Consider the following 13,536-nt stretch of genomic DNA (forward strand, 5'->3'; position numbering starts at 1 on the left):
AAGCAAGGACTAGAATCGAAGGGCCTTAGAGTCAACTTAGCTAAAACCAAAGTCCTAATAAGTAGGTAGGTAGAAAAAACACAAACCCCTTCAGGTAGATGGCCCTGCTCGATCTGTAGAAAAGGCATAAGTAGAAACTCTATAAGATGCACCCAGTGCAAGCTATGGACACATAAGAGGTGCAGCAATATCAAAGGAAGTTAATTTTTGTATGTGGCAGATGTTCAGGAGCCATAAACACTGTAAATGTGCAGAAAACAACTTCTGCCACATTCCAGGGAGAAAAAATAGATGTAGTTGATAGCTTCCGCTATCTAGGTGACCAAGTTAGTAGTCGGGGTGGGTGTGCTGAAAGTGTAGCTGCTAGAATAAGAATAGCTGGTGACAAAGGGTCACTCTTGCAGAGTAAAAGGCAGATTGTATGACGCATGTGTACGAACAGCCATGCTTCATGGCAGTAAAACATTGGCCGTGACTGCTGAAGACATGCGTAGGCTCGCAAGGAATGAAGCCAGTATGCTCCGATGGATGTGTAATGTCAGTGTGCATACTAGACAGAGTGTAAGTACCTTGAGAGCAAGATCATTGCCAGTGCCGCTGGACTGGCTCCTGTGCAGGTGGCATGTAAAATACACCATTTTGAGCGTGGCCGTTGCCAGTAACGCCTGACTGGCCTTCGTACAGGTGGCACGTAAAAGCACCCACTACACTCTCGGAGTGGTTGGCGTAAGGAAGGGCATCCAGCTGTAGAAACTCTGCCAAATCAGATTGGAGCCTGGTGTAGCCATCTGGTTCACCAGTCCTCAGTGAAATCGTCCAACCCATGCTAGCATGGAAAGCGGACGTTAAACGATGATGATGATGATGTATATTATTCAGTGTGTAACTTCCTCTTCAATTTTTTAAGGTTATACCTTAGGTTCTAAAGCTATTTCAAGATTGCACTGATAGTCCCGAATGTACTAAGGTCAATCTATAGTTCAAATGTTATGAAATCTGGTCTGTTGTGTTTAATTGAAATTTGCAAAAGGTACTTGAAGGCCCGACAGTAGTATTAAAGCAAATGACAAATAAAATGTATTAAAAATTAAATCCAGAAAATAATTATTGAAAATGAAGCTATGTTTATAATAAAACCAGAACCAAATGAATATACTAAACTATGCAACTGTAACACCTTACTCCAACTCTCAGCCATTACTCTCTCTCTCTCTCACACACACACACACACACGCGCATGCATGCACGTCAACCATGAAGAAGTGTCATAGTTACCAAATGTTAGTCAATTAACAAAAGCTTGTCCTTGTTAAGTAAACACTCAATTCAAGATGCAATGAAGTGATGGAAAATTTCACAATAGATAACAAATCTATCTGATTACAGAGTTATGTTTTCCCTCCTCAAATAAATGCAAGTCAAAACACGTTTTCATGTTATAGGTTTTTTTGTTTCTGTATTCTTGATTTATGATCAGGACAGTAAATGAGTGCAAGACAGCAACAAAAACTGACATCAATAAGTTAGACTTCGTCATTAAAATTTTTGGATTAGTTATTTCTTTTAGAATCAATTTCGGTAATGTTTTCATCCTTCTCTGATCAACAGGATCAGTACCAATCAGTTTGATTTGGTGTTTATGCTTACAACCTCCCTCTACAAAGCAGTCCTCTTAAACCAATGTAGAAAATCAACAAAGAGCTAAACCAACGAAATATAGCATGGTGAGGAAGATGATGTTCCCTGAATAAAAACTCAAAACAAGAAACACCTTTTGTCAATAAAATTTTGGCCATATAGTGCATTTATAACACACCTCTCTGTTGCTATGTTGTGTCTTTGGTTAAAATATTTTATGCTAACCTAAAGTACAAAATGTCTTCATAAAGAGGTCTTCAAAGTACAACGTGTAGTTCCATGGGTCAAGATTTAGCTCTGGTTTTATGGCATTGAGTAACTAAGAGACAAACATCATACTGGATAGACATAAATAACGTACCAAAATGATCTCATAACTATTTTAATCAGGATAATGAAGTGAGGGATATAGAATTAACTGTACTGCCTAAAAGCATAAGGAAATAACTGCAATAGATTTCATTTTATAGCTTATGAACTGGTAGCCTTATACTATTTTTACTGGGCCATTTTATTTCTTCCTGGCCAAATTAGCTGTAAACTTGTACCATGGAAAACTACAGATGGAGGAACTAAATAATGAATTTCTAAACATTAGTATTTGAGTGAGGGTATGATTGATTAAATCAACTCTAGTATTAGACCAGTGTTTTATCAAAATGAGGATAGGCAAAGTTAAACTTCATGGGATTTGAACCTGGTATGACTAAATACTACAAGGCATTTTATGTGATACTTTAATGATTATGCCAATCTATCACACTGAATAATTGACAAGTGTTTTGTAGCTCACACTTGTGATTCAAACCTCTAATCAACATGATGAAAAGCTGTTGGGGAAACCATTCTAGGATATCATCTTCTGAAGATAAAGTTTTCAGTAGTGCCCCACTAATTGAATGCATTTTCCTCTACATCAATGATCTTCTTGTCAATATTCTTCAATTCATCAATGTTTATGCTGATGATACTACTCTTTATTATGGTTTTCCTGGCAATCCTTCTCCCTTAAAACAGTTGGAACTTGATGCTAGTCTTGAGGTGGAACTGCGGACTGTTTAGAAATGAAGTGAGAAGTGGTTAGTAACTTTCAACCCTGCAAAACCAAACCCATGTCTTTCAGTACGAAGCAAGATCCCTAACTTCCTTCCATTTAAATTAGTTATAGGTCTGGGATATCACATAGTGAGACTTCAGGAAAAGCCATCTTTGAAACTGGTCTTACTTTTTCACCTGATCTTTCTTGGGGTTCTTGCAATACGATCAATTAGTAGGTCTACTTCCTGTAACATTGAGTCATTGTATAGGTCAAAGGACTATCTCACATCCAAGGTAATTTTATATCTTTAAAAGTTCACAATTTATTGTTGTATGGAATGCTGTGGTCATATTTGAGCAGGTACACCTTCTTGTCACTTGGATCTCCTCAACCAGGTTCAGAAGTGAGTCTCTAATTTGACTGGTACCTCTCTTGTGTCAACTCTACAACACTTGTCACATCAACGTAACATCACCAGTTTTAGTCTTTTCTATCGTCATTGCCACAAGGAGTGCTCTGCTGAACAGTCAGACTTTTAAACTCACTTCCGTCTCATTGTTTTCCTCCTTCTTATGACCTGAACACTTTCAAGTCTCGAGTAAATTCATTCCTTTCATCTTAATTTCTCCTTCATATTCCTTTACACTAAGTGGCTTCTTGATTTGTTTGGAACTTTCTTATAAAAAAAAAAAAAAGATATAACTGATATAATGTAGCATAATAAATGGGGAATTAATGAGTGCAAACCTTTTTGACATACAATTGTGATGTGCACATTATTATATTTGCCTCTCTCTATCTGGTTATCATTATACAGTTAAATAGTTTATAATAACTAATCAAAAACATCTAAATTTGTAGAACATAAGATCCTACCTATGCAAGTATTGAAAAATAAAGCAGTGTTTATTATATGCAAGTCTTTGCTTATCTGAATTTATGAACTAGCTTCAGCTCCCAGAGAAGGAATTTGTAATTGTCATAGATTTTATACAGTTACTTAAGTGGCAAGACCCCAGAGATAACAAAGCATATGCCAATCTAAATGCATCACAGAATTTCTGAGTTTATTTACATAAGGGACAGTTATATCTGGCTTGCAATTCTAGATTTCAAGGATGGAATGCTAAAAGCTAAATATTTTTTTTTTTAAATTGCCAGATTATAAAAATGCCAATAATTTATAACTGTTGTACTTACTGACACAAAGCACAGCAAGGAAAATGATGTAGATGATAAGTTCTCTTAGAGTGGTCTTCACGTGAAGTTCACGATCTCCTTTGGTCTCCTCTGTGTCACGCGTAGCCCACAAAGCTGAAAAAAAAATGAAAACAAAGGAATCAGATGATTATAATAAATCTATAAAACCAATAAAACATTTTGCTTAAGATAATTGTTGTTAATGAGCTCCAGGTAGGTTCTGATGGAACAGATTGACGATGAAAGGCATTCCAGTCATGAGCACCCAACTTTTTATTCACAGTGTATCTAGGCTCACATCATCATTTAATGTCCATGTTGTCCATGCTGGCATGGGTTAGATGGTTTGATAGAATCCAACTGCATTGTACTCCAGTGTCTGATTTGGCATGGTTTTTATGATTGGACACCCTTCTTATACCACCCACTTTTCAGTGCGTACTGAGTGAGTTTTTTTGTGGCAACAGCATTAGTGAGGTTGCCATGCAGCCTGAAAGATTAAGATACCCTTCAACTGAGAAAGGCTGCATTAGAGAAGGAAGTGGCTTTATGCTTTGAATTGAGGGTTAAAGTATGAGAGAAAGGGACAGAACAGAACAGGCTTCTTGCTGTAGAGGAGCTACACAATTACTCAGGTTATAGAAGATATAGAGGAAGTGCCCAGAGTAGAGCTAGAAAGAGAGAAAAGTAGTGACGATGAGGTGCCAGGGTGGACCCTCAAGATATGATGCAAGTAGATGTGAGTGAGGATAGGAGAACAGAAAGAGTGGTTGGGTAGAGGTTGTAAGAGTGTATAGGAGAGCTAGAGATAGTTAGTGAGGAAATGCGTTAGAAGGAGAATATAATGAAGAACAAGTGTCTATATCAGTGTTTCCCAAACTTTTCATGCCAAATTGCAATATCACCCACCTGTCAACCAAAAATTGCTCTAGCGTCCCCCTATATAAAAAAAAAACACTGTCCCCCAGCAAAAAAAAAAAAAAAAAAATCCCCCCTGTATCATTTGACATGCATTATATCGTATACACACTATATCATTGCCCTGTTAGTGCCGTTTGGACTAAATATGCAGTTGTTTACAAATCCTTTATTGTGGGTTTAGTTTTGCCATTAGTGTACATACAATTCTAGCATTAACTTTATATTATGCAGACAGATTAACTTCTAGAAACTTGCGCTTTCTTTTACACTGATATTCATTTTCCCCAAATGAACAATTGATCAGAACTACTGATGCAAAAATAATTAATGATTGTATTATAAAGGAAAAGAATAAAACTTTTTAATGAGAACCATGTGTCTGGTGCGATGCAGCTAGTGCAGATACATTCAGTTTCAAACTTGTCAACTTTAGTTGCAAGTCTCCTCATTGTATCACATCCAGTCCAATTCTTTTATGGGAAAATAAAGTTCCAACATGGTTAAAACCAGCTTCAACCAGGTATGAGGTAGAGAAGGCAAGTAAAGTAATTTCAGATGTTTCCACAGATTGGGGTAGGAATTCAATATACCCTGATGGTACTACAAACCTTCTTTGCCATTACAGCAATATCGCATTGCAGCATCATTGTCATTTCGTAATTCTATCAATTCCTCCTGAACATCATCCTCGCAATCAACTGTATCAATCTCAAACAGATTGCTATACCAATTTGGAATATTCAGCGCAATAACATCTTGAAATCACTCCACCATGTTATTGTGCAATGATTGTAAATAGCTGCGATATGTAGTTAAATCCTCATCAACCAATTCATCTTTCAAAGAATCAAGTTGTGGAAACTGATGGAATTGACATTTTGAAATGTTAGTCTAATACAGTACCAATTTCAAAATGAAGGTAATGATAAATGATTTACAATCATCGAGAGATTTTCTGTTTCCTTACAATAATTTATTCAAATATCACAACTTGCAGCCATCAATGAAGCGGATAGTGGAGTATCTTCAAAGAAAGATATGATTATATGAAACAGTTTGACAAAGCATAAAACACAGTTTCCTTTTGACAGCCACCACACTTCAGTATGGTATAAGAGTTTAGTATGGTCCTCATCATTTCTTAGACATAGTAGACGGAAATTCGATCAGACAAGGGACTGGACTTCAATTTGTTCACAGTCTTGATAACTAACTGTAGCACATCATTCAACCTACCATTCATATTTTTTGCCACTAAATGCTGCCAGTGTGCCAAGCAATGAACAGTTACTATCTGGTGGGAAATTTCACTTTTTAGGAGAGATAAAAAACCTCTGTATCTTCCTATCATCGAAGGGGCTCCATCAGATGCACAGGCAAGACTATTACTGAGTGGGATATTATGTTCAAGAAGGAAAGACTTGGGAGTGTGAAAAATAGTTGCACTTCTTGAATAAAGCGGCAATTTCTCTGTGAACAGCATTTCCTCACAAGATTGAAGGTCTTCGCTGAAATACCGAACATATACCATCATCAAACATTGATTATCAACAACAGTTGACTGATCCACTTGTATAGAAAATTCAGAACGCTGGAGAATACTAATGAGCTGATGTTTGACATCGTTGGCCATTTCTTCAATGCTTCAAGAAATTGTGTTATTACTAAGTGGGATCTTCTTCATAATGTTATTGCGTTTTTCATGCATAACGGTTGACAAAACCTCTTCGATAACTGGGCAAAATAATGTTTCTCGAATTGTGTGAGACTTCTGAGACTTAGCAATAAGTAATACAATGTTGTACGATGCAATCAACCCACCATTCTCCTGTTTACTAGTTTCCTGGAGTAGCGTGTTGAATGTTTGTATTTACTTTTTGAAAGAGGAGCTCAGTTGCAAAAAGTATGATAACAACTTGTCCTTCTTGTCAGAATGCTTTGCATCAAAGTGATACTTCAAGCGTGAAGATTTCATGGCTTTGTTGGTCAATGTTTGATGGCAAAGAAATTGGTAACTGACATTTCTGAAGAGAGGGAATAAATCCAAACGATAAATAATCGCTACTGTACTATCGACAAATTTTCTTGACTGGAGGCATCAATAAAGTGAAAATGTGAAAACAAATTTCTATAGACACCATCAGAAAGGCAGTATGGTATTCCCAAAGAAAAGAAGTCAATAGAGCAGAGTTCAGATGACACGTCTTTACTGGAGCAAATATGGATCTAGTTCATTTTGTCAACATCTTGAAAATAGCACTTGTGTCTTGATATGAAACCCCAGAATTACACATGACATATAACCCCCTCATAGCTTTTTTTATTTTACAGAATTTTCAGAAAATGTTTGCGAATTTGAATTCTATACGCAGGACTTCATACGATTATGCAAAAACAAAAATTGTACTGGAGTGTGATTTAAGGCCTAGGCTTATTTGGCTGCTATTTTTAGCATGCATGACAACCATCTCAATGACCAAGACAATAATATTCAATTGATAAACAAGTCCACTTTTTTAATACAAAGGGACATCTCATGCGAGTAGTCAAATTGACAAAAGTTCATCCTTATTCTAGACATGCCTAGGTATTAGTAAATGCAGACTTAATTTCTAAAAATTCATTGTCACCCACAATATGTTCATATTGCCCACCAAAATCTCGAATCGCTCATCATTTTCTAGAAATTCGCCCATCGCCCACAAGTGGGCGATATTGCTCACTTTGAGAAGCTATAGTCTATATCAATCAATGTATCTTTCCTTTTTAAAGATGGTTGGCTGAGATTTGTTGCCCTTCCATCTAAGAATCATGAAAATGAAACCAAAAGTCAAGTGAAGTGATTATTTTTACTAAGAACTGAAATCCTGTCCTAAACTCTATTAATCAGAAACATACCTCTTACCTCCAGCACCTTCTACAGTTTATTACAACAGTAATTATAGCACTATCCACCCTGTTCACTATTTACTGCAATCACCTTTATTCCCATCTCTAACCATCTGTCACTCTCTTTCACACACTTGCAAACTCACTTACCTATCCAATCTTTCCAAACTTCTTACACTCTTGTACCTTGAGGGTACCTCACCATCACCACATCTTTTCTCTCTTTCCAGCTAGGGTAGCTAGCCATGTATCTCATTTACAGTAAGATGCCTCATACTGTCTTTCTAACTTATTTTAACCTCTCAATACCAGGCACAACACCACCTCCTTCAAAACTATGTGCGCACACCCCCACACACACACTCAGTTGAGAAGTCTTATCATGTAAATTATTTGGTGACTCAGTAGTGCTAGTGCCATGAAAAATGCACAGAGTACATTTTGTAAAAAGATTTCATAAAAAAGGAGGACATCCAGCTATAGAAACTATGCCAAAGCAGACATTGGAGCTTGACACAGTCCTCTGGTTCATCGAGTCTCATTGAACATTCAAGCCATATTAGTATGATGAAAGACAGATGTTAAATGATGATGATGATAATGATGCACATGTATATATGTAGGCAAAAATACAAACAAATAAAATGAGTAAGATTATAAGGGAAAGACGAATCAAACAAATAATTCAATAAGCCAAGAAAAATATAGGGATTGTGAGGTCCCTTTAGTCAAGCTGAGAACATGACAACCTCTCTCATGCTGGTGTCGCAAAAAATACTCTGTAAAATATGAGAACCTTCAATCTTAATGAGGACATGACACCACTCTAATGATGCATCATCATCATTTAACGTCCGCTTTCCATGCTAGCATGGGTTGGACGATTTGACTGAGGACTGGTGAACCTGATGGCTGCACCAGGCTCCAATCTCATCTGGCAGAGTTTCTACAGCTGGATGCCCTTCCTAACGCCAACCACTCCGAGAGTGTAGTGGGTGCTTTTACGTGCCACCGGCACAAGGGCCAGTTTTTGCGGTACTGGCAACGGCCACGCACAAAATGGTGTTTTTTACGTGCCACCTGCACAGGAGCCAGTCCAGCAGCACTGGCAATGACCTCGCTCGAATGTTTTCTAACGTGTCACTGGCACAAGTGCCAGTAAGGCAATACTGGTAACGATCACGCTCAAATGGTGCTATTTACGTGCCACTGGCACGGAAGCCAGACAGCTGCTCTGGCAATGATCACGCTCGGACGGTGCTGTTAGTGCTCCACTGGCACAAGTGCCAGTCATCGAATATGATTCAATTACGATTTCGATTTCGATTTCACTTGCCCCAACAGTTCTTCGCAAGCAGAGTTTAGTGTCCTATTAAGGAGAGGTTGGCATGGGTGCCAGTCATCGAATTTGGTTCGATTTCGATTTCACTTGCCTCAACAGGTCTTTGGAAGCAGAGTTTGTGAAAAAAGTACCCAGTACATTCTGTAAAGTGATTCATGTTAGGAAGGTTATTCAGCTGCAGAAACCAAACCATAAATGAAATGTAGGTGATGAGGCCCCCTAAACCTGTAGGTAAGCAGTATATCCAAATATATGCTGTCTCCAACTGTGATAACCTCCTGATTCTATGCCAACATGGAAAGCAGATGTGAAATGAAGATGATGATGACATATACAAATATGTGGTTTATTATTTATACAATAGTATAAATTTAGTCTTGTAAGAGCCTAATTTACTAACCAGTTTCATGTTGCAAAACATTCCAAACATAGAAATTAAATTAACAATCATCAGATATGACTGAATAGAAGAAAATGGCTTGAGCTTTTTATTACTGGAGGCCTCAACCCACTGCACCAAAGACATTTTAAAAAATTGAATGAAACTCACTGATAGAAAGCATACAGTAAAAAAGAAGGCTGGCTCTTACATTAGTCCCTTTTATCCATTGTCCCACGTATCAGTATTCAAGTGGTAAATGTCTACCCCAGTTTTATGTATATGTGATTGTGGAATGAAGATGAGATAAGGGTGAAGCAGAGAAGATTAGGAAGAAGAGAGAAAGTGGACTGAGACAGAGAGGAGATTTCTTTTTAAGGGTATGCATGATTGTGTATATATATATATGGGTGTTTATAAGAGTTGACTGTGGGGAAAATATATTCCTTATGTTGAGAGGACTACTAAAGGAAGAAATGTCAACTCTTACAGTTAGTGTAAAACTGACCACCTGGCTAAGAGAACATGAAGAAAATATTTCCATTTTAGAGTTCAGATAGGTGCCCTCAGTGGAGGGAATTCTTCAAAATAGTCCTTTTCTCTCATAAACAAAGTCTGCACTTCCTTTCTACACTTGGGAGATTCTTCAACATGAAACCATTTGGTAATGTGAATTGACTATTGAGATTATTAAGTTTATAATGTTATATAAATAACATATCCACTCTGTAACCTAATACAGAAGTGTCTGTCTTGTATTTTTAACTAATGAAAACTTTGTGTGTGTGTGTGTGTGTGTGTGTGTGTGTGTGTGTGTGTGTGTGTGTGTATACAGACATGCATAAATATAGTTATCCACTGAGTTTTCATAATAAATATAATGGTACAGTCTTCTGCCTAGCCAGCTCCTGTCAAACCATCCAACCCATGTCAGCATGGAAAGTGGACATTAAATGATGATGATATACAAACACAGAGGAGAGAGAGAGAGAGAGAAAGAACAGAGAAAGAGGGAGGAAAGAGAGAAAATACAAGTATAATAGTTATAATACAAAACAGTAAAAAGCAGTTTGTATAGTATCATAGGAATTAATGAATTCAATGATCTGGAAACGATATGCCCAGACATGAATTTTTGTATCTATATACAGTGTGGGGGAGGATACAACTAGCAATAGGAATAATAAAGATGATTGTGGAGGTGGAAGGTGGAACATCAATAAATTCAGCATCTCTATCATTCTCTATTTCCTTATGATTTATGATGATCATCATCATTAGCATCATCATCTATCAACTTCTCACTCAAATGCATTGGTGTCAAAGTGGAAAAATTACTCAGTCCATATAAACACACACACACACACACATACATACATAAATATATATCATCATCATTTAATGTCCGCGTTCCATGCTGGCATGGGCTAGACAGTTTGACTGGAACTGGTAAGCCGGAGGGCTACACCAGGTTCCAGTGTGATTTGGCATAGTTCCTGCAGCTGGATGCCCTTCCTAACACCAACTACTCTGAGAGTGTAATGGGTGCTTTTTACGTGCTGCTGGCACAGATGCTATTTACATGACACCAGCAACAGCCATGACTACAATTCCATGGGTGCCATTTACATGACACTGGCAACAGCCACAAATATCATTTCACTTGGCTTGACAAATCTTCTCAAGCACAGCATATCACAAAAGGTCTCGGTCATTTGTCATTACCTCCGTTATTTACACTAATGTTTGTTTTTATGTCAAGTTATACATAGAAACAATTTAACATTAAACTGAAGGATTACTTAATACTATTTAGTAGAGTATATATTTATAAGCCTTTACAGGGAAAAGGTTGACAGCAACTTTGAAGTTTGGCTTGCTCATCTTCATCAGAATGTCTGATGAAGATGAGCAAGCTGAAACTAAAGTTTCTGTCAATCTTTTCCTTGTAAAAGTTAATAAATAAATAGCTGTAAGTATATAACTGTAAATGTGTAACCCTGCAAAAGACTGGTTTTCCATTCACAGATAATGTTGGCCTGCCCAACTAACCAGCAGGGTGGCATCATTCAAAAGTTAAAGCAATGTGAGGAAGCATTGTGACCTTGATGAATAACAACATCCAACAGTCTGGTCAATACGGTAAGATATATATATATACACACGGAATGTACTGGGTGCCTTTTTTATGGCACCAGTACTAGTGACGTAACCATGTAACTCACAAAACTAAAGAGATCCCTTATTTGAGTATTAGCATAGAAGAGAGGGAAGTTGCTTTGTGCTATATATATATTATTCTGAAAGGGTCAGATGGCTGCTTCACAAAATCATGGGTTCAATGATCAGGAAATTTAGCATTTGTTGAACAACTAGATACTCATCAGTGAACCTAAAGGAGATCCATCTATATATATGTATGTCATTATTCAGTTTTATTTCAAGATTTCTTACAGTTTCTGTGATGGCTTGAATCTGTAATTTTCAAATCAGCTTTCTCCTTTCTGGTTTTGAGAAGCCTAATTTCTCAAGATTGGTATTTAAGCAGTATATTACATATCTGTGCCCCACTAATTACAGGCATAAACCTGAACTTGTAATCTGGATAGAGTAATTGCATATTTCTCAATAGTTCAGTGAAGGTGTTCTCTTTTTTACTGCTCTTTAGTTTTACGTTAACATCAACTAGGCAGCTGATTTCCACAACTGTACACAGTTTCTTTTCTGTATCCCAAATCATTATATCAGGTTTATTGTGTTTACATTTTATTGAGGTTTTCACTGGGACATTCCACCTGTACTCTTTTTTATTATAAGTGGCTGTGGCTTCTACCATACTGTGAGTTCTTATTCCTTTGTCCTCAGGGATGTATACATATTAGGTCATCCCATAAATAATGCAGTATTCTTTATACTTCTTTTATTTTTCAAAATTAAGATAAACAAAGTTCTTTTTTAATCTAAAATATACTCTCCTTCATTTTCTACAATGCTCTTCCATCTATCTGGTAGACCTGCAAGGCACCTCTTCCAAAATTCACTTGTTCATGATGAAAAATACTCCTCCAGTACTGTTCTGACCTCGTCTACAGAATTCATGTTTTTTCTGTCCAAATTATTTTGAAGACTGTGGAATAAATGATAATCAGATGGGGAAATGTTCAGCAAATATGGCATGGGACATCATTTCCTATTCAGACTGTTCCAGCCTTTGGAATGTCATCCTTACTGTATGTGGCCAAGCATTATCCTGATGGAAGAACACCTTTCATTTTGAAACCAAAGATGGTCATCTTACTTCTAGTGCTGATTTAAGCTGCTGAAGCTCCTCACAGTAGATCTCCTTTGTTACTTGGTCTGGGTTTAAAAGTTCAAAGTGGATTAAACCTTTCACATCCCACCAAACAGATGACAACACCTTAAGTGGGTGAAGACCCTTCTTTAGCCTGGGGTGCTGGTGTTTCTCCTTTCCCTACACACTGTCTTTGGTGCTTGACATTTTTATAGAGAACCCATTTCTCGTCACCAGTCACTATTCAGTCCAAAAAAAGTTCATTTGTGAGACGTGACAGCAAAGAAGAGCATACATTCACTCTCTGTGTACGATTAGACTCGGAAAGTTTGTGAGGAACCAATTTGCTGACTTTTCTGATGGCATGCAGGTGTCAATGAATGGTTGAATGACCAAATCCAAGCTTCTCTGCTAGTTCCTCAACAGTTACAAAGGGATTTTGTTCCACCATGGTTTGGAGGACATCTTCATCGAGCTCTACAGATCTTCCAGGACAAGGCTTGTCTTCTAGGCTGACAAAAATCTCTAGGCTCAGAATTTCTGGAATTACTTCTGACACTGGCTTACGCTTATTGTCCAATCCTCATATACTGCATTAATATTCCTCGCACTTTCCGTTCTGTTGTTGCCTTTATTGAACTCATAAAGCAAAATATTTGCTGAATATGATCCTTTGTCATTTCCATTATAGCTTTGAAAAAATAACTTAAAATTTAACTACACTCTTCAAAACTTGCACTAAGAATAAGTACAAGGTAAAATTACTACCTAAAGCAAGTTGATGCAGGTAGTTTATCCCATCCCCCTCCAACTTTTAGTTCATACAATTGAAAAAC

General features: G+C 37.2%; 1 protein-coding gene across 2 annotated transcripts in view; it reads right to left on the bottom strand.

Moving 5' to 3' along the window:
• The window catches only part of LOC106881546 (polycystin-2), a 76,471-nt gene that overhangs the window by 39,259 nt on the left and 23,676 nt on the right, over positions 1 to 13,536 (bottom strand). For both annotated transcript variants that reach the window (XM_052970603.1, XM_052970602.1), the window contains exon 2: positions 3,878 to 3,991. In XM_052970603.1, the coding sequence (XP_052826563.1) occupies positions 3,878 to 3,991 (114 nt within the window). The remainder of the gene's footprint in view (positions 1 to 3,877; positions 3,992 to 13,536) is intronic.

Source organism: Octopus bimaculoides, chromosome 9 (assembly GCF_001194135.2).
Source record: "Octopus bimaculoides isolate UCB-OBI-ISO-001 chromosome 9, ASM119413v2, whole genome shotgun sequence".
In the NCBI taxonomy this organism is placed as follows: Eukaryota; Metazoa; Mollusca; class Cephalopoda; order Octopoda; family Octopodidae; genus Octopus; species Octopus bimaculoides.